The 21305-nt window shown below is 49.0% G+C and overlaps 1 protein-coding gene across 1 annotated transcript in view; it reads right to left on the bottom strand.

Moving 5' to 3' along the window:
* The window catches only part of LOC147663160 (disintegrin and metalloproteinase domain-containing protein 12-like), a 280469-nt gene that overhangs the window by 175451 nt on the left and 83713 nt on the right, over positions 1–21305 (bottom strand). The window contains exon 6 of the mRNA XM_086950624.1: positions 17897–18032. Coding sequence (XP_086806750.1) covers positions 17897–18032 — 136 coding nt within the window. The remainder of the gene's footprint in view (positions 1–17896; positions 18033–21305) is intronic.

Raw genomic sequence — 21305 nt, forward strand, 5'->3', positions numbered from 1 at the left:
TCTCTCTCTCTCCCCCACACCCTGGACTCACCATCTCAACCTCTTCTGTCAGCCTGAATATGTGACGTTACAACGCATGCCTACAACGCATGCCGTTGCAACGCCAACTTTTACCCCAACTTTCTGTCGGGGAGCACTTGAAGTTGGAATTGAATAATTTTCTATTCCAACCCCAGTGTGTGCAACAGTGGGGAAGGTGTTAGAGTTAAATCCAAAACCTTCTACCCACTGCTACACACCTTTTTTGTTGCAACAGCATGCGTTGTAACGGTTGCGTAGTAAAGGCTGTTTCCCGTCAGCCTCACCTTCACTGCTGGAGCCTATGGAGTACTGATTTTTTTGCATGTAAAGGAACAAGCAGTGTGCATGTGCTTATGTGAGCGCCTGTGTGTACGTAATTGGGACTGGCACTTCTCTATCTTTGGTTTTGTTCTTCACTGGTAGCTCTCCACTTTCTAAACTGTGGCAGCACTAATGCCTGGATTATATAGAGCATACTCATGAGCACAAATGAGATCTACAAAGACCTAGGATTATGCTTATTTTAGCTACATAAGTGAGGTAACAATATGAAGAGCAATCAAAGTTGCAACTTGAGCAACAACCCCAAGCCAGACATCAAATGTGGGACGGTTTTTACCCTTATCTACCACATCTGCTGACGTTGATGGCTGGACTTGTAATTTGGTGGCTATTTTCTCAACCACTATTTTATTGTCAGTAGTTTGAGCAGAATGTATTTTAAGGGGAACAGAGGAAACGTGCGGCTCATGTAAGTGCCTCAAAATTTAACTTTCTCTCCTAAACAGTGATTGGCATGCTTTGTCATTTTTCCCATTCTCCTGTCTCCCACCAATCTCTCCCACTCCCATCAGGCTTTCCCACTATCATCACCCCCTCTTTACCCATCACCCTCCGGGTCATTAAATCTCTACTCCCTCTCACTCACCCACTATCCTTTAGCCCATTCACAATCTTATCTGGCCCTTCCCCCACCACTTATAAATTGCTCATGACCCTCCTATGGGAATCCTTATCTGGCCCCTCCCCATCACTTTTAATTTGCTTAAGACCCTCCCTTGTGACCACCTTCATTTCTCATCATCCACATCCTTCACAAGCATCATCCTCCGCCTTCACATTTCTGTACTCCTCTCCTACTGCTCACCTTTTATCGCCCGACTCAGTACATGCTTACTCATCCCCCTACTCGCATCACCCATTTTGCTCATCATTATCATGCTTCATGCAAGGTACTTCCTCAGACTCATTTTTAATCTTCCTTCATCCACCTCTCATACCATCTTCTTTATTCTATGATGCTCATCTTCCCCTAGTCCTCATTAATAAACCCTCTGTGAAATAGTTGTTCTCTTCCTTTTTAATCACTTCTTTACTCTTGTTTCATCCATGTGTTCGCTTACCATTCTTTGGTCTTATCCTTCCTTTTCTCTTTTTCTTACTCATCGTTTTTATCTTCACTCTCTCCTGTGATCAACCTCCATCTCTGTACCCTATAATATTTTCCTCTTGTCAAGATTCTAGAATCTTTTTTTTGTTGAAATATTTTTATTGGCATTTTCTTAATTGCAATATGAAAACATTCTTCAGTAGCAAAACATATTGACATATTCAGTTCGACATCTGTATCATATTCAAATAACAGTGATGGACATTCAGTTGGTCGCATTATACACCAGTACATCCTCAGGAGGCTCCTCCACCTCCTCCATCTGCGTACCCACCCTAGGAGATTATTGTGAGTCCATAGTATTCCAGCCATAGCTTCCATATTTTCCAAAACTTTTTGGGGCAGCCCGGTGCTTTATAAGTCGTCTTTTCCCCCAGCATATACATGTCCATACTCTTTTTCCATTCAACTAGGGATGGAATCGTCTCCGCCCCTCATGCATTAGCCAAGTCACGTTTCGCTACCACCAATCTCAATTGGAGTAAGATTAACTGTGGCCTGGGGAGGTCAATTTCAGTGGATATTCCTAGCAGTACAAACTGGGGATTAAGCAGAACTGTCCCTCCCAGAATATTCTCTAGTTCCTCCAACAGTGTAGCCCAGTACCGCTGGATCTTTGAGCAGTCCCATACTGTATGGAAGAACGTACCCTCTGACGATCTACAGGGCAAACAATCAGGTGTCTCTGCCCTCCCTATACGATGCAGTCGTGCCCTGTCATAGTACACTCTGTGCAGCTATTTGAATTGAATCAATCTAAGCCGTGATTTAATGGCCACCTCTCGAGGATGCATCAGCGCCATTTCCCAATCTAAGTCCTCCATCTCTCCCAATTCCGACTCCCATGTCACCCGCAACTTCTTTAACGTATGTGGCTTATTATTAATTATCGTTCTGTATGTCCATGTGACGCTCTTTTTACTCTAACTCCCCCATCAAGAGTCGTCCCTCTAAGGGCGCGTATTCAGGAATGTCAGTTGTGTCTATGTGTTGCACCCGCCATGCATGGGCCAGTTGTAGGTACTTGTAGTGTTGGGTTGCGTTCATATCATATTCAGCCTGAAGGTGTGGGAAAGTGACCAGCTCTTTACGGTGCAGTACGTCCTTAAGTTGTGAAATACCTAGCAGGTCCCATTGTCGGAAACCTCGCAGCTTCGTGATTTCCTGGAGCCAAGTCCCCACCCATAGTGTCGTTTCTCTGGTGACCCTGCCATCCCATTTCATTTGTCGTTCAGCCTGTTTCCATGCTGTTACAACAATCCTTGTCACAGTCAGGAGCTGTGCCGTGCCCTTCTCTCCATATATGTAATGTGTGTGCGGACGCTGAATGAATTGTGAGTGTTCAAGTGCATATGTGGAATGATCTTTATCCATGTACTGCCATTCATTTATCACCACTAAATGGGCCGCCCAGTAATATGCCCGAAGATCCGGCAGAGATATTCCTCCATTATATTGATTTTGTTGTAACGTTGCCAGTGCAACCCTCTGTGGTTTCCCATCCCAGAGAAATGTCCGTAATGTGTCATCAATTTTCTTAAACACCTCTGCTGATATTAATTGATAGGTGTTTTGTAATACGTAAAGAAATTTAGGGAGCACTATCATTTTATACAGTGCTGCTCTGCCTAACAGTGTCAGCGGTAAGGCCCTCTATCTCTCCACGTCTGCGCGAAATTCCCGAAGCACCCTGTAAAGGTTATGATCCAGTGCCTTTGCCTTATCGGTTGTAACATAGATCCCTGGGTATTTTATGCCCTCTCGTGCCAGTTGGAGTCGGCTTGGGCCAACTGTGTAACCGCCGCTCTTATCTACTGGGTATAAATACGACTTCCCCCAGTTGATTTTATATCCGGCATGTGCACCATAGTTTTCACAACTGTCCATGATTGCGGGGAGTGCAATTCCGGGGTTTGTGACATACATTAACATGTAATCCGCATAAAGGGATATGCGTTCGTCAGTACCATCATTCTCTCCTCTTCGAAACCCCGTTATATCCAGGTGCATTCTGATCGCACAGGCTAGGGGTTCCAGCACTAATGCAAAAAGTAGGGGGGATAGTGGACATCCCTGTCGAGTGCCCCTACCTATATGGAAGTCCTGTGACACCACCCCATTGACTCTGACCCTAGCCATATGTTTTTCGTAAAGTACGGCAATCCAGCGCCGAAACTCCAGACCAAATCCGAACTCCTCTAGTGCAGACATAAGAAAGGGCCAGTGCACAGTGTCGAATGCCTTTTTGGCATCCAGTGACAGGAAAAGATGTGGCTCTTCTCGTTTGTTTGCCACCTCAAACCAGTTATGCAACCTCCTCAAGTTAAGTCTCATCGACCGTTTAGGCATGAAGCCAGATTGGTCACTATGAATAAGCCCAGGGATTACTGCTGCGAGCCTGTTTGATAGAATTCTGGCTCATATCTTGGTCTCTAGGTTTATGAGAGAGATAGGGTGATAGGAGCTGCACACCTGTGGTGGTCTGTCCTTTTTTGGGATTACTGCGATCGTGACTGTCCGCAAGTCTCTTTGGAGACTTCCTATCTCATGGGCCTCCAAGTATAAGTGGAGGAGATGCGGCTCAAAAAGCGTTGCGTGTTGCTTGAAAAATTCCGGAGGTAGTCCATTAGGTCCTGGGGCCTTCCCAGTCTTCAACTGACCAATGGATGCCATTATTTCTTCTGTTGTAATCTTCTCGTCTAGTGTCTTTGATTTGCTATCTGTTAATTTGGGGAGCCATAGTGTTCGGAGATATACCTGTATCTGTGACGGCTCAGCTAGCTCGCGTTGCATGTAAAAGGCCTCCTAATAGTCCGCAAAAGCGTTAGCTATTGCAACCTGAGTTAAATGGGTTAGTCCGTCCTCCGTCTGAATGTGAGAAACCCACATGCTATCCAGCTCTTTTTTGCTAAGCCACGCTAGCAGTCTACCTGTTTTGTCTCCTACATCATACAGAAGCTGGTGCATGGCTTGTATCGCGTGTTGTGCATCTCTTTTAGCCAGCGCAAAATATTCCTGCCTAAGGAGTTGTAGGCTGCGGAGCAATAAGGGATCGTCACCCTTACTTGCCTGTGATTCAAGCTGCAGGATTTGAGATTTCAACCCGGAGATATCCTCCTCATCTTTCTGCTTTTTATGGGCTATTATATTTTGTGCCCAATCACGCAATATAGATTTGTATGCATCCCACAATGTAATGGCAGAGTCCACCGAACCCACGTTCTCTCTAAAATACAACTCAGTATCAACCCTGTTCCCTAGCCACCTGATTATCTTTGAGTTCCCAAGGGTATAATTTCCATTCCCCGTTCGGTCGTTTTACATGAGCTCTCACCGTGAGCCATAAAGGGGAGTAGTCTGAGAGACCCCTTGCTAAATATTCTCCCTCTCGTATCTCTCCTAGTTCTCCCACTGGGGTAAATATGTAATCTATCCTTGAAAAAGCTTTGTGGGCCCTGAATAAAAGGAGTAGGCTCTCCTCTGGGGATGTTGCCTTCGCCATACATCCATGAGTGCTAGTGTATCTACAAACCATTTAAGTGGCGTCTCCTTGGGGTCTACCGTTGGGACAGTCTTGCGGTCACTTGTAGGGTCCATCACATCATTAAAGTCGCCCCCAATAATATGTGTGTCGGAGCCCGCCTCTAGTAAAATTGCTGCGAGTTTCTCCATCGTTTGCCTCTAGAGCTTGGGTGGTGCGTATACACTAATAAAGGTGATGTGCCTTCTTTTCCACACTTCCTTGACCGCTACATATGTGCCACAAGGGTCAGCCCAGGTGCGTTCTAGTCTAAAGGGTGGGTTTTTCCTAATGAGTATTGCCACCCCCCTCGCCCCGGTAGAGAATCCAGCATGGGCCAATGTTTTGTACGCCCCTCGACCCAGAAACCCACACTGAGTGCCCTTTAAGTGAGTTCCTGTAGGAAAATTACATCTGGTTTCAATCTCTTACAGTATGCTGCCACCAACCCTCTTTTAACCTTATTCCCCATCCCATTCACATTCCAGGAGAGGATCGAATACACTTCTGAATTAGGTATAGCCATCTCGGTGATGTACAAAGGTTAGTCCCTCAGCGAACTCTCTTCCCCCTCCACTCTGTTGTTGTTTCTGCAAATCCATGATGTCTGATGCATTCTTGTTTTGCCACTCAACTGTAACGGAACCCCAACCCAAATCCCCCACCCACTCTCCCAAGCTCCCCCAATATCCATCCGACTATCCCCAGGGTCAACGGGACCAACTGCGTCGTGATCAGATTGGTGAGGTCTATCGACCACCCCCCGAAAACCTTGTTGCTTAAACTGTGTCCTGCCCCTCCAGCCTCTCCCCGTGTAGAGCCTCTGCCCCCCCTTGGGCCAAATGTGAGTGGGCCCTTAAGCTTTAGAGTGCAAAGCCCAGTAAATTGGACAGGTGTTCCCACTGCAAATTACAATAGCCACACAGTCCAAACCTGGGAAAAAAAGGGGGGAGGGAAGTGGGGTGGGGCGCGGGAGGTAAAAACAGGGAGTGTAAAAGGGAAAAGGGGATTAGTGGGTGTAGAAAGTCAAAAATCACAGGGATAGGACACCTGGGATAGTGCGCAATGTCCTTCTGTGGTCCGGTCACTCCGGAGCTCTTCGGGCCATTTAGTGCTCATCAACTTCTGCAGACACTGGTTGGTTCGGAATGTCTTTCCCATTCCCAGTGGCAGTCTCTCTCGTACCTTCTACTAGGTTAATGTTTTGCAGCAACGGATGATCTTCCTCCGAGTCAGTCGTAATGTCTTGATCTGTGCAGTCTGCCGAGTGTCTCATGACCGTTTCCTTCAGTTTTCCTGTTCCTATGGTGCTGTCTAGGCGTTGCATGCTTTCTGGGTCCAGCGCTTGCAGAGTGGTCACCGTCAGTATTCTGTTCCTATATCGTGTCGATCTAAGAGTTGTGTTTGGGACAACCTCTGTATTTCTCCTGATACGCTGCTGAAATCTAGGTCTATTACTGCGAAGTGACCGGACCGTCCCAGAGCACAGCAGCACATCTCCAGTGACTCTCGGAATGGGGCGTTCCTCCAGCCAGTGCCACGCCTCTTCCGGAGTGTTCAAGACCGGGCTTGATAAATCACTTTAAGTTTGGCAGAAAAGAGGAGCATATATATGATTTGCATTTGTCGCAGTTTGTCCTTCACTGAGTCGAACGTTTTACGTTGCTTCTGTACCTCCCGCGAGTAGTCTGGGAACACAATGATCCTTGTGTTTTCCAGCCTGATTTCCCCTTTTGCCAGAATGCCCTGAGAAGTAGATCTCTGTCTTGGTAGGTAAGGAACCTTACAATCAGTGGTCGCGGGGTGCTCCCGTTGGGGGCCTGACCCAGGTATTCTGTGTGCTTTCTCTATAATGAAACATGGTGAAAAATGAACATCCGGGAAGTTAGCCAATAGCCACTTGCGCAGGTAGGCACCAGCATCCGTCCCCTCAATCGCCTCTGGAAAGCCAAGAAAGTGGAGATTATTTCGTCTGGCTCTGTTTTCTGCATCATCAACCCTCCAGAGGACATCCTTCATGGCAGTCATCAGGGCCGTGACCTCACTAAGCAGTGTACTGGTGGTATCTTCGACTTCCGAGATACGGTGTTCCGCTTGAGTGACTTTCTCTGAGACCTTCCTCAGGTCTTGAGGTAGCAGGTTGACATAAAGTTTAATCTCATCAATTTTACCTTCAAGCGCCTCTCTAGAAGACTGGATAGCCTGCAGGATAACATTATTATCAGGGGGACCCGCCGGGCCCGTGGCGGAGGGATCCTGCGCCTGCAGCGGCTTATTGAACTTGTCCATTTCCCTGTTTCGGTGTTTTGGTGTCCTTGTCCCTCGCCATCTGAAACCGTCGCTCAGGGGGAAGTCAAGGCGCAACCGATAGTGGGCCCGGGGCGGTCACCTCAGCCCTCCGACCACCTCCCATGTCGCCCTCGACGATTAGGGCCCAGTATGTATTTACGCTCTCAGTTCTGTGATGAGTTATGCTGCCAATCCCCTGCAAGCTATGTTGCACACCTCCAACTCACCACAAGTATGACCGTCTCGGCGCCATGGGCTTCGCTATGTCTGGTGAGCAGCCACAGGGGCGCCCTCAGGCGTCTTGTGCGTCACCCGTGGGCCTTTCTTTAGTGCCCCTGTGTCCTCCACACCTTCAGATATCTCAGAATGCTTCCCCTGATAGGTGTCCCTTATGTTCTACCGTCCGGGTGCGTCTCCTGCTTTACAGAATGACCCACACCCTATTGCAGGCATGATATGCAGAGCTATCAGTTCTAGTATCAGCCCAGCCTCCTCAGTCCCGCTCCCATCCACCGTTCCACTGGAGCTACAGAACTGTTTCACTCAGTTCTCAGGGGATTCCCAGCTCCCACTCTGCTCCTTGTCTGGTTCTGGACTGTCTGTGCCACTCCTAGTCTGCCACCTTCCCGCAGTTCGGCCAGAGGACGTCCCAGCATTGGCCTCACTATGCCCAGTGAGCAGCCGCCGGGACTCACACATGCGTCTTGTGCATCACTCGTATACCAGCCATTTGTGTTCCTGTGCCTTCCACCTTCAGGCGTTTCAATCTGTTGCCCTCAATATGAGTCCTCTATGCCCTTCTGCCCTGGTGTGCCCTCTGCTGTCCCCTCCAAAGAGCGGGTATCCACACCCGGGCGCAGGAGTCTTGTGCAGTATTGTCAGCTCTAGGATCAGTCCAACCCTCTCATTCACGCTCCCACCTGTTGCTGTACCGTACTCGTGGGAGTCCCAGGACCCAGTCTATGTCGTGTCTTGTGCAGGTCTGCCTATGCCTCTCTTGGTCTGCTCCCTGTGTGCTGATCGGCCAGAGGGTGTTGCACCTGCGAACTCAGCAGATCTTCCCTCTACTTTAATGTGGTGCGCGCTACTCACGGCAGGGTCGCTGAGCCGATCGTCTCTGGCTCCATGCACCGCTCCCCTGCAGCGCACTTCAATTGACACGCTGCAAACGTCAATCAATCTATCAATCAGAGTTCTTGTAGAGTGCGCTACTTACCCATGAGGGTCTCAAGGCGCTGAGGGGAGGGGGGTGCTGCTACTGCCCAAAGAGCCAGGTCTTGAGGAGTCTTCTGAAGGCGAGTAGGTCTTGGGTCTGCCGTATGTGGGTAGGGAGGGTGTTCCAGGGCTTGGCAGCAAGGTAGGAGAAGGATCTGCCACCGGAGGTCGTTTGTTGGATGCGGGGCACAGCGGCAAGGGTGAGGCTGGCGGAGCGGAGCTGGTGGGTGGGGGATGTAGAAGCTGAGTCTGCTGTTAAGGTAGGCTGGTCCGGCGTTGTGGAGTGCTTTGTGTGCGTGGGTGAGGAGCTTGAAGGTGATCCTCGTGTCGAAGGTGGCCGACAGGTCAAGGAGGATGAGGGCTGATGTTGTCTAGTTGGCACCTGATGTCGTCTGTGGCAGCGATGAGGGCTGTCTCGGTGTTGTGGTTTCGTCTGAATCTGGACTGGGACGGGTCCAAGATGTTGTTGTCTTCCAGGTGGCGGGTCAATTGCCTGTTGACGATTTTCTCAATGACCTTTGCCGGGAACAGGAGCAGGGAGATGGTCCGGAAGTCCTTGGGGTCCGCCTGGGCTTTTTGAGGAGGGTGTTGATTTCGGCGTGCTTCCAGCTTTCCTGGAAAGTCGCTGATTCGAAGGAGATGTTGATGACCTTCCATAATTGGGGTGCAATGGCTGCATCTGCTTTGTTGAATATGTGGTGTGGGCATGGGTCTGACGGAGATCCTGAGTGGATGGAGTTCATGACCTTGCGTGTCTCGTCATCGTTGACGTTGGACCAGGAGGTCAGGCGGATGACGCAGGTGGTGTTCACAGGGGAGGTGGAGTCTGGCGTAGTCAGGGCGGTTGTGGTGTTGAAGCTGTCATGGATGTCAGCGATTTTGCGGTGGAAGAAGATGGCTAGTGAGTCACACAGTTCTTTTGAGGCGGGATGTCGTTGGTGTTGGCTCTGGGGTTGGAGAGTTCCTTTACGATGCTGAAGAGTTCTTTGCTGTTGTGTGCGTTGTTGTCCAAGCGGTCTTTGAAGGAGGATCTCTTGGCTAATCTGATGAGGTGGTGATGTCTGCGGGTGGTGTCCTTGTGGGCTGCGTGGTTGTCCGGTGTGTGTTCGTGGAGCCATATTTTCTCCAGTTTCAGGCATGCGCGTTTGGAGGACTGGAGCTCGTCGGTGAACCAGGTGGCTCTCTTGCTGGCTTGACTGTTGGTGGCTTTCTTGAGCGGGGCGAGGATGTTGGTGCAGTCGTCGATCCACTGTCTGAGGTTGCGGGCTGCGGCCTCTGGGTTGGTGGGGTCAGTGCGTGGGTTCTAGGTGAGGGTGGTGATTAGCCGGTCTTCGGTGACTTTGCTCCAGCAGCGGCGAGGCAGCTGTTGGGTGCGGTGGTGCGTGGTTGGTTTCTTGAAGGTGAAATGAATGCAGCGGTGGTCGGTCCAGTGGAGTTCGGTGGTGTGGTCGAAGGCGACGTGGGTGCCTGTGGAGAAGATGGGGTCCAGCATGTGGCCGGTAGAGTGGGTGGGTGTGGGGATGAGTTGTTTGAGGCCGAGGTTGGCGAGGTTGTCGATCAGGGTGGCGTTGTTGGCGTTGTTGTTGTTCTCGAGCAGGAAGTTCAGGTCCCCGAGGAGGGTGTAGCCCATGGAGGCTAGTGCGTGGGTGCTGGCGAGGTCGGCGATGGAGTCGCTGAACTGAGCCCGGGGTCCGGGGGGGTCTGTAGATGAGTGTTCCTCTGAGGGTGGTGTTGGGATCGGTGTGGATCCAAAAGTGCAGGTGTTCGGCGGTGTTGAGGGTGTCCTCTGCGTGGGTGGAGACCTTGAGGGTGGACTTGTGGATGATGGCTATTCCTCCTCCGATTCCATTGGCGCGATCCCTGTGGGTGATCTTGTAGCCGTTCGGGATGGCTATGGCGAAGTCGGGCGCCGAGGAGTCGTTCCACCAGGTCTCGGTCAGGAAGGCCACGTCTGGGGCGGAGGTATCGAGCAGATCCCAGAGCTCGAAGGCGGGTTTGCGTGTGGAGCGGGTGTTGAGGAGTATGCAGCGGAGGTGGTTGGGTCCAGTCCTTGGAGGTTTGGTGGTTCTGTCGCAGGTGAAGCTGCAGGTGCAGCAGGAGAAGGTCCGTGGGTCCGTTTTGGGGTGGCCTGGAAGCAGGTGTGGTTTCGGCCGGCGTTGAGTGAGTGGAGGCTGCTGGCGTCGTAGTGGAGTCTGGTGTTGTGGCGTTCGCAGGGTCCAGGGGTTCTGGTGCTGGGCACGGTCCAGGCATGGAGAGGCGCAGACGGGTTTGCCTTAGACGCGCCTTTGGCGTGCCAGGGCATGCCCGCTGCGCGCATCTGCGCAGCTGCCGCCATTTTAAGGGGAGGGAGGAGGAAGGAGCAGCCGGGAGGCGGAAGCCAGTGTATAGCGAATGGGTGCGGGGCGGGGCCGCAGGGGCAGCAGTGGCGGGAAAGTGAGCAGTGGGCACGGGGGGGAGGAAAAATAGCACCCAGGAATGGACAGCAAAGAAACCAGGGATGCAGGGCACAAGCGCTGGTGGAGCTGCAGCAGGGGGGGCGACCTACCGTGAAGGTCAAGGGTGGCTCTCCTCACCGCACAGCTGCCGCCACTTTAAGGGGAGCTGGGAGGCAGGAGGCAGGGGATAGCGAATGGGCGTGGGAGGGTGGGGCCACAGGGGCAGCAGCGGCGGGAAAGTGAGCAGTCGGCACGGGGTGCGAGGAAAAATAGAGCAAGGAATGGGCAGCAAAGAAACCAGGGATGCAGGGCACAAGCGCTGGTGGAGCTGCAGCGGGGGGGAGCGACCTACCTGTTGGTCAGGAGTGTTTCCCAGTCGGGGAACGCCTCACCTCCCGTGCAGCGAGCGGCTCGTCTTTCCTGCACCGGCTCCGGAGCGCGGGAGTCGACCTCTGTCACGGCATCGTCGGGCCCCTCAGCAAAACCACACAGATGCTGCAGCCAGTCCCCAGTGTGCACCGGGACAAGTCCTCCTGCACCCACGTACCTCGACCGGTACGGACCCAGCCTCCACCGTTCAGTTGTCGCTATGCAGCATCCAGTATGTCACCGTTGCGACACAGGATCATCCGGTATATCACTTGTCCTCCCCGATGCTCACACCGCCGCCATCTTATTTGCGGCCAGGTCTGCACCGTTTCGTCTTTTTCAGGCAGGTACGAGCCAATTCAGTCTAGTTTGGGGTCAATCAATGCATGTACAGAGTTTCTTGGCATTCGGTCCGTGTTTTGTGTGCAGGATGTGCCACTTGAGCTCTGGATCACGCAGGATCTTTTCTTGGCCCTCGGAGCTCCGGAATAAAGATTCTAGAATCTTAGGGCGTGGCCAGCAGCATGATGGACTAGAAGTGTCCGTCCGGAGCTTCGAGGGCCAAGAAAAGATCCTGTGTAATCCAGAGGTCAAGTGGCACATCCTGCACACAAAACACGGACCAAATCATGTGTTAATCACGTGGATCATGTTTGTTACCCATTGGAGTCACAGTTCTGAAGGTGGGCTTGGGTTTTTCAGGACTTACGAGGAAAGGACACCACTGCTTCAACAGCTGTGAGTTAGTCTTTAGCTAACATCATGTGTTTTATAAGAGAGCTATGCACTCTACCTTTTAAAATGCCCCTAAAACATCACATTTCTTTGAAGCTTAAATAAGTGTGTTGTTGTTTATCCAAATCAGGAAAACCAAGCAATTCAGAGTTTTTATATTGATGGAAGGACATCAAAGTTTTGTTTTCCTATAGTGCTTGCAGTCTGTAAAAAAATGTTTATTATTTGGGGTGGTCGACATGGTCTTTCACTCAAGACGATTCAAAACGGTGCCATTATCAGTGTTTTTTTAAAAATTAATATAGTGCTACAGGGCTTTAAGTGAGATTAAGGAATTGAGGGGTCTCTAAAAGGGGCATGAACATGTAGATATAGGCATGGCTTAAAACGAACTACGGGGCATATTATCAAGAACTGCGTTAAAATTATCGGCGCTTTAGCTGCAGGAAACTGTAAAGCGGCAATAATGGGCTTGATAATATGAGCTTGTGAATTCCCATAGAAGCCCAGGTTCACACCAGAACCTGGGCTTCTATCGGAAATCACAAGGGCATATTATCAAGCCCCTTATCGACGATTTAGCGGATGTTTCCTGCCGCTAAAGCGGTGATAATTTTAACACTGTTCTTGATAATGTGCCCCTACATTTCTATGATTTCCATAGTGTGCCACTCAACTGCTATTATTAGAGGTTTCTCCAGGTTTTCTGTCATTGCATCCAGATGTATAACACAACAACTGGCATGCACCTAAAACCAACACTCTATTGGCTTCATCAATTGTTGTCTCTGTGAGCTCTGCTGACAGTTCAAGGATTGGATGACCAGGTATTCTGAACTTCTTTTAGACCCAGGGACAGGCACGCGCAGTGCCTTCAGCCGTAACTCCAGAGATCTCATATCTCGAGGCGACTCAGTTCGAAGTATGCACTATTATGCAAGAGAGGTCTGCTGCACAAAGAAAATGCAAAAACAACACCCTGGACACGGATAACACTCTTTTGGAGTGCAAGATTAAGGTAAACATGTGAAAGATAGACAGTACTACGTCACTAACATGGATTATTTTAACGTTTTTTCATTCGTTTTTCAGCAATTATACATGTTTTTACTAGTAAAGCTCAGTGCTTCAATATAGGGCTCGATAGGGGCTTGTTTCAATGTCCGTTTTAAATCACTATCTGGTTTGAGACCCAGAGTGAACTGGCTCACCTGGAGAACAGATCCTGTGCACTAGGGTGACCAACCGTCCGTAAATTTCACGGACAGTCCGTAATTTTGGCTGTCTGTCCGTTGTCCGTGAAGGATTCTTTAACGGACGCCATTTGTCCGTAATTTTAACCGGGCACAGCTTGCCCCCACCTCCCTTCTTGACTCCGATGCTGTATGAAAGCTCAGACCCCCAGCAGCACTGTAGAGGCACAGCGGGATGGCAACCCTCACACCTCCAGCCCTTGATGAGCTGTTAAGAGGTGCTTGAAGGTGACAGAGGGAGGGGCTGCAGGTTCAGGAGCAGGGGGCATCCATTCACATGCAAACAGCCCTGAATGTGTCTTGTATCTGCTATTTAGAGGGGGGCTCACACATTCCATTTCTACCCAGGGCCCCAAACATCCTAGACTCGGCCAGATTACACCCCTGATTACACCGAGGCAGCACCTGCTTCTCTTCACCGAGCTTAATTACTGTCACTAATTTGTAAGCAAACCTCGGTTCTTCAAACATGTATAATGTAATACAATAAAGAAATGACACAATCGCACCCACACTGATTAACAAAGTATGGAGGACAATCAGTTCAATCAGTTCTCTTAGAGTATATCCTGTAAGTACTGTATATCACATTGGGGGATGGCATTTTGGACAGAGAGCCTGTCTTCTCGTTGTCTTGTGCAGGAGGGGGCGAGAAGCCCAAGATGATACTAGAATACTGCATGCCCACCCCTCTGCCCACCCTGGTGGATCACGTTCCCTCTCCTGTGATGACTCCTGCTCCTGTCCCCCCATGTGGTGGCTCCAGTCCACCCCCGCCTGTGATGGCTCCTGTCCCCCATGTTGTGGCTCCAGTCCACCCCCGCCTGTGATAGCTCTTGTCCCCCCCTGTGGTGGATCCTGTCTCCGCCCTGGGTGGCTTCTGTCCCAGTCCTGGAACGGCCCCAGCAGCGAGGGTGAAGTTCTTGATGGGCCTCTTCTCAAAAGGGCTCAGCTCAAAATTAATATGGAAAGGTGGGCGAGTAAGTAAGTGAAGGGATGTGTGAATGGCTGGATGAATTAGTGAAAGGGTGAATGGATGAATGAAAGATTGAATAAATGGATAATGAGAGAGGATAGATGGATTGATGAGTGAGGGGAAGGATGGAGAGAAAATGTAAATAGCTGGATGTATGGGGAAGGGTAGCTGGATGATTGATGAGGGGAAAGATGGATGAGGGGAAGGATGGATGGATGGAGGGGAAGGATGGATGGATGAGGGGAAGGATAAATGGATGAGGGGAAGGATAAATGGATGAGGGGAAGGATGGATGGATGGATGGATGGAGGGGAAGGAAGGATGGATGGATGAGGGGAAGGATGGATGGATGAGGGGCAGGATAAATGGATGGGATGGATGGATGGGTGAGGGGAAGGATGGATGAAAGGAAGGATGGATGAGTGGAAGGATGATGGATGTAGGGGAAGGAAGGATGGATGGATGAGGGGCAGGATAAATGGATGGGATGGATGGATGGGTGAGGGGAAGGATGGATGAAAGGAAGGATGGATGAGGGGGAAGGATGGATGGATGACGGGAAAGGATGGATGATGAGGGGAAGGATGGATGGATGATGAGGGGAAGGATGGATGGATGATGAGGGGAAGGATGGATGGATGGATGGATGGATGATGAGGGGGTGGGTGAAAGGATGGATGATGAGGGGAAGGGTGGATGGATGGATGATGAGGGGGTGGGTGAAAGGATGGATGGATGGATGGATGATGAGGGAATGGATGGATGATGAGGGGAAGGATGGATGGATGGATGGATGATGAGGGGATGGATGGATGGATGGATGATGAGGGAAAAGGATGGATGGATGATGAGGGAAAAGGATGGATGGATAATGAGGGGAAGGATGGATGGATGATGAGGGGAAGGACAGATGGATGGATGGATGGATGGATGATGAGGGAAAAGGATGGATGGATGATGAGGGGAAGGATGGATGGATGATGAGGGAAAAGGATGGATGGATGATGAGGGAAAAGGATGGATGGATGATGAGGGGATGGATGGATGATGAGGGGAAGGACAGATGGATGGATGGATGGATGGATGATGGGTGGGTGAAAGGATGGATGGATGGAGAGTGGGTGAAAGGATGGATGGATGTATAAGTGGGTGGGTGAAAGGATGGATGGATGGATGATGAGTGGGTGGGTGAAAGGATGGATGGATGGATGATGAGTGGGTGGGTGAAAGGATGGATGGATGAGTGGGTGGGTGGATGGTGGGTGGGTGAAAGGATAGATCAGTGGATTGGATGGTGGGTGGGTGAAAGGATGGATGAGTGGGTGGGTGGATGGTGGGTGGGTGGATAATGGGGGGTAGGTGGATGAGTGAAATGATGGATGGATTGATGGATTGATAAGTGCAAGGGTGAATGAATGGACATATGAGTGAAAGGGTGGGTGTAAGGATGGATGAGTTAGTGAAAGGGAGGGTAGATGGACAAAAGGATGAATAGATGTGTGAAGGAGTGAAATGATAGATGGATGAGTGATAGGGGCAATGGATGGATTTATGAGTGGATGAGTAGATGGATGGATGGGTGGGTGGGTGGGTGGATTGATGGAAGGAAGGCTAAGTGAAAGGGTCGATGGAGAGAGAAAGGGAGGATGGATGGATGACTAAAAGAGTGGATGGGTGGAAGGATTAGTAAGTGAAAGGATGGCTGGATTGGTGAAAGGGTAAATGGCTGAATGGATGAGTGAATGGATGGATGGGATGAAGAGTGGATGGATAAGTGTACAGATGGATAGGGGTAAAGGGTGGATGGATGGATGGATGGATGGATAATGGAGGATGAGTGAAAGGATGGATGAGGGGATGGATGAGTGAAATGATAGATGGAAGGATACATGATGGATAGGTTTGCAATTGGTTGAATATGTTTGGAAATGGCTGGGCTTACTTATATACTATTGCGCGACCTCTGATGTGTCTGTAAAGCGTACCTATTGTCCTAAAGTTTTGTCCTGAATTTTGACCTCCTGTCCTGAATTTGTGTCCTGAATTTTGACCCTTTGTCCTGAATTTTTACACTCACCGTCCTGAATTTGCACCAATGCCAGTTGGTCACCCTACTGTGCACACGCACGTGTGGTAAATAGTCCGGGTGTAAGGACTAAAGATTCTACTGAGAGAAAGTAGTTGCTTCAAAAAAGAACGTAGGGGATCGAGATTTGTGTGGATAACGTTTTTTTATAAGTCATATAGTGGACAGTACAGTAAGATAGTAGCCAGCCGACACGTGTTTCGTCACACCGTGTAGGTGGTGTAACTCATCAGGGCTGTAGGGCTACAGAAGTGGCAAGATCGGTATGGCATGGCGCGGTGGAATAATAAACCCCGTCCGTGTGTGTACTGAAGGCGAAAAACGCCAGGGGGCTGCTGGACAGTCAGGCCGGAGGTGAAGGGTACAGGGCAGGTGGCGTCCTGTTCTTCGAAACGGTACCTGCAGCAAAGAAGGAGCGCGTCTGGGGGCGAGCGGCATCTGGGTAGTGACCTGGCTCACCTATAGTGCTATAAGCAGAGCCACTGGAATTATGTGCTTCTGCGGCTCCAGGGTATTTCACATAATTAAGGATTTGCCATATTTGTCAAAAATTCCACCACCTACTACAGAATTTGCAGATTTTAACAAGATAAATAGTTGTTACTAGCTCAACGGTTTGAAAGTTAGTTAAAAAAGAAAAACTTATTGCAGCGTTGTGGAATGCCCGTCACAAAGTTTGATTAGCCACCTTACAGTTTCTTGTTGCAGTATTTCGGTGTTTAAAGTGGTACTAACGGGGTATAACCTTCTCCAAGACAGTGTTAACGTGTGGAAATGTGAAAATACTGAAGTAATAGTATCTTAAAATGCGCAACATTACACAATTACAATTCGCCTTCTTTTTGTCACATAATTCAGTCAACCCTTCCGCATAATTTAGTTTTCCCTGCCGCATAATGCAAGTGGTCCTGGCCATAATTGCGAGTAATGCTACAGTAGAAAGAAAATATATCAAAACACTATGAAGATAAATATATATCCCGGTCGTATACTCATTTTCACCTTCTTTTCTTACAGTGACAAAATCCTTCACACTGTTTCTGCTGTAAAACAGTTTTCATCTCCTAATGACTGTGGTGATGGAAGCTTGCGACCTCCATACAGTGAGGGGTGTCTCAGGTACCCCTTATGTTAACACGTGCACAGTAACAACAACAATTCCCTGTGACCTCACCACTGTTCCAAGTCACTTTAAGTAGCCCAAAGCATTGGTATTATAGATACAAGTTGCACAATTAGACTTTTCTGGTGAGGCTGCAAGCCCATTAGGGAAAAGAACATAAGATGATTTTCTGCTTGTGAGAGGGCCTTGGAGCTATCGTGGGTGTGTCAGGCCCACCCTCTAGAACCAGGCCTCGGTACAATGCTAGTGACACATTCACATTACCACGTCTATTGCATGCGTTGCCATGGCCAAAATAACTTACGCACAACAATTGCATAGTGAAAAAATTAGAATTTCTTAATATTGTGTTAAAAAAAAAGATTTGATCATATTCATTGTAATTTTGAAGAATATGTTTTCTAAGAAGAAATATGTGGTATACCTGAGTTTTTCAATGGTGGTCTTTCTGTTGGCAACCAAGAACGGTATTAATGTCTTCCTTTTGAGGTAGGTAACCAAGGCAGCTGCAACGAGGCTTAGAGTCGTCACCAGTGTTCCCAGTATGGTGTTCCTGTTGTCTGAAAGAGAAGCAGCGTAGGTTTGTAGGTAATGCTGGGAGTCAAGCAGACTGTCTTACTCTTTTGATTAGCATGAATGTTGCTGCCATTGTAACATCCACAAAAGCTGGCGAACCTACTAAGAAATCTAACCACACAGAACTACGGGCCATATTATCAAGAAAGGGCGATACATTAGCGCCGCTTTTATCGGCAGGAAACTGCCGCTAAAGCGACAATAATGAGCTTGATAATATGCCCTTGTGAATTCCCATAGAAGCCCAGGTTCTGGTGTTAACCTGGGCTTCTATGGGAATTCACAAGGGCATATTATCAAGCCCATTATCTCCGCCCCGTGTACAGATAACAATCAGTCCTCAAAATAATTTGTGTATCTCTCCCACATATGGGCCCGATTATGTTGTAGAAAGATGTTCTTGTTTTTGTCAAGTACATTAGGTGCCTGTCCCTTTCTGAGGCAACTGCACAGAGTATTCCATTAGCGGAAACAACGTGAACGCCAGAGGTTAAATGGTGATGCAGATATAAATGTTTTAGCGGTAAACATGGGGACATGCGATATTTTAATCTCTTTGATTCAAGCCACTAATTGAAAGCACAACAGCTAAGGGCAGTAAAGCTGTACGGCGTGCCTGCTGCCTCCTTGATTTAAACGAACATTTCTTGACGTGGATGATTCATGTCTGTTACATAAACCTGCTGAAAGCTAAATGTTCATCTAAGGAACTTTAGGCATGTTGAGCCTCTGCTGTGACCAATATCTATGACTGTTTATTCTGTTCTTTCTCCACTATGCTTCTTTCTTGCATCACACTACTTTCTTTCAACCTCTATACTATTCTCATTTGTGCTCTACTTCACTTGCATGTAATAATTAATGACATTCATTAGCAACAACACAATCCCCTTGAGGTCGGGGCTCTAGTGTTTGGCAGGCAAATCCCTGTCCCATCCTCTTTGTAACATGGTCGGGTTATTCCCTATTAACTGGTGGCTGCATCCAGGGTATGCGTACTGCTAGGCCGTACTCAAGAGTTCCCCTTCTACGCTTTAGAATTAGTCAAACGTGTCTATGGCGCCGCAGCACTGTCATCAGTTCAAGTCTTAACTGTGCCTGTAGCACTGAAGTGTATGTTGCTGTGAGTGCCCTGACAGCAGGCACTTGAGAGTTCTGATCTTGTATGGGGAATTCAGACTGCTTGCAGGCTCCCTTCCTGGGGGCGCTCTCAAGAGATGCTCCCAGCCTGCAAAAATGCTGTAAGTTAATCTTACCCTTCAGCTCTCGTCTGAACTCCAAAAAGAGTGCACCAACGTCTGTGGCTCTGTACTGTGCTCAGGGGTCAGTCAGGGACAGATCTCTCACTGTGTGGGCTCGACCTGTAGATCGTAGCCCAGTATTTACTCAGACGATGGCCCAAAAGTCTTGGCAACGTTGTTACCAGCAGCCCTTCCTGGCATACGGGGTTGCTGAAGTGCTTTACAAATTAAGCACTGAATCCTCTGTTGCAATTGCCTCCACCACACCGGTTAGGTGTCTCAGTGCTATCGCAGTAGAAACTTCAACAGTGGCCTACTATGGCATTCGGGGTCAATACATCGGGCGGTACAGGCTTGGCAGTTCCCACACCGCACTCAATACACAACTCAGTCCACAGCAGCCCTCTCCTGGTATACGTGGATCGCCAAGCCAACACTACACCTGAGCAATAACCCCATTGGTGCGCAGCTGTTCCCTCACATATTCCTCAGGAAGGCTCCCTAATGGACCTCGCTCGGTCACAGATCATACTTCCTCACAGGGCACATTGGTCTTAGCAAGCAGGCAAGCGCTGGTGCTCCAGGGCAGATGGACTTGGTTTACCTGGGTGACATCCCCTCATCCAGCAGGGAGACTAGCAGGCGTTGGCCCCCAGTCCTGGTCATGAGCAGAAGTTCTGCAGAGCTTCCCCTTCTCACAGAGCCCATCTGGCTGCTTGGCAGATGACACATTTTGGGGTCTCAACCTCCCCTTCTTATAGTTCTTTTCCAGACACCAGATGTGATTTAGGGTCTAAGTCTTCGAAGTTTTATGTAGGAGTATTGCTTCTTTTGAAGTGTAAATTTTTTCTTCTCTTCTTACCCTCTTAAAAGTCTGTCCCAGCAGGAAAGACTCCAAAGCTGAGTGTCCCACAACACAGTTCGTAAGGTCACACCTGGATGTCAGCCACAGTGATATGTGCATGAATAGGTTAATCCTGGCTTCCAGCCCAACTCTTTATGACTCTCTTATCAGCCCAATCTCCTTCCTGAGATATGTCCAGGCCCCTTCCTTGGTATCTATCACTAAATCAAAGAGCATTCCTCTGAAGTGTAAAAAGGGAGTATCTTCCTCCCTTCCTCCAGTGTATACCATCCAACTCACAGGAATGCAGCATACACAAATGTATCTCGGGGGATTTCTTTACTCTTCATGTCTTCACCAGCCAGGCCTGGACTTCCCAACATGGAACTTAGGGTCCTACATGTAATGTAGCACTGCAGGCACACTAACACTCAGTGTAAATTCACAGCTCACAAACTGTCCAGTACTGTTACCTCCAGGCATTGTGCAACTACAGACACACATACATTTGGCACACACATTCAATCTGCGCACACTGTTCAGTACTGTAGCCTTTATGTATTGAGCTAAGGTTTCCTTTTTGCAAACACACGCACTGCCATGCACTCAGTACGTGCACCAAACCTTCATGTACTGCATGTACTGCTCTATTCTTGTACTATAGCCCTCCCAGGCACCCATACATCCAGTGCAAAGTCATTATTCTTGCGCTGCGCAGCACTCCACATCCACATGATATAGGTCAAGGGTTAGTTGAGCACGCAACAGCGGTACTTTGAAAAGGTGAGTCCTGTAAAGCTCACTACAGTGTCACAGGGTAAACCGGACCTGTTCACTACTACTGTTTACTACATGATATGCTGCCACCACCGCATTTGTGCTGCTTAACTCTCAATGAAGGCAGTAATGTTCCACCACTATGATGGCAGCACTTTGGGTATCCCTCCCAGTCCAACATGTCCTCAATCTGACAGACAGACCTATGTCATGGCACACATGCATGAGCCATTACTAACCTATGATAAATAAAATTAGAATTAGGGATCCAGGCAACAGTACATTTGGGCAGGCAGTGCAGGGATACACGTATTTAACCATGCAGAAGACTTTTCAGCCCCAACATTCATTCAGCTTAGAATTTCTTCTCTTCTCTGCTTTCATACTTTCTATTC

This window comes from Lissotriton vulgaris, unplaced genomic scaffold (assembly GCF_964263255.1).
Source record: "Lissotriton vulgaris unplaced genomic scaffold, aLisVul1.2 SCAFFOLD_842, whole genome shotgun sequence".
NCBI lineage: Eukaryota > Metazoa > Chordata > Amphibia > Caudata > Salamandridae > Lissotriton > Lissotriton vulgaris.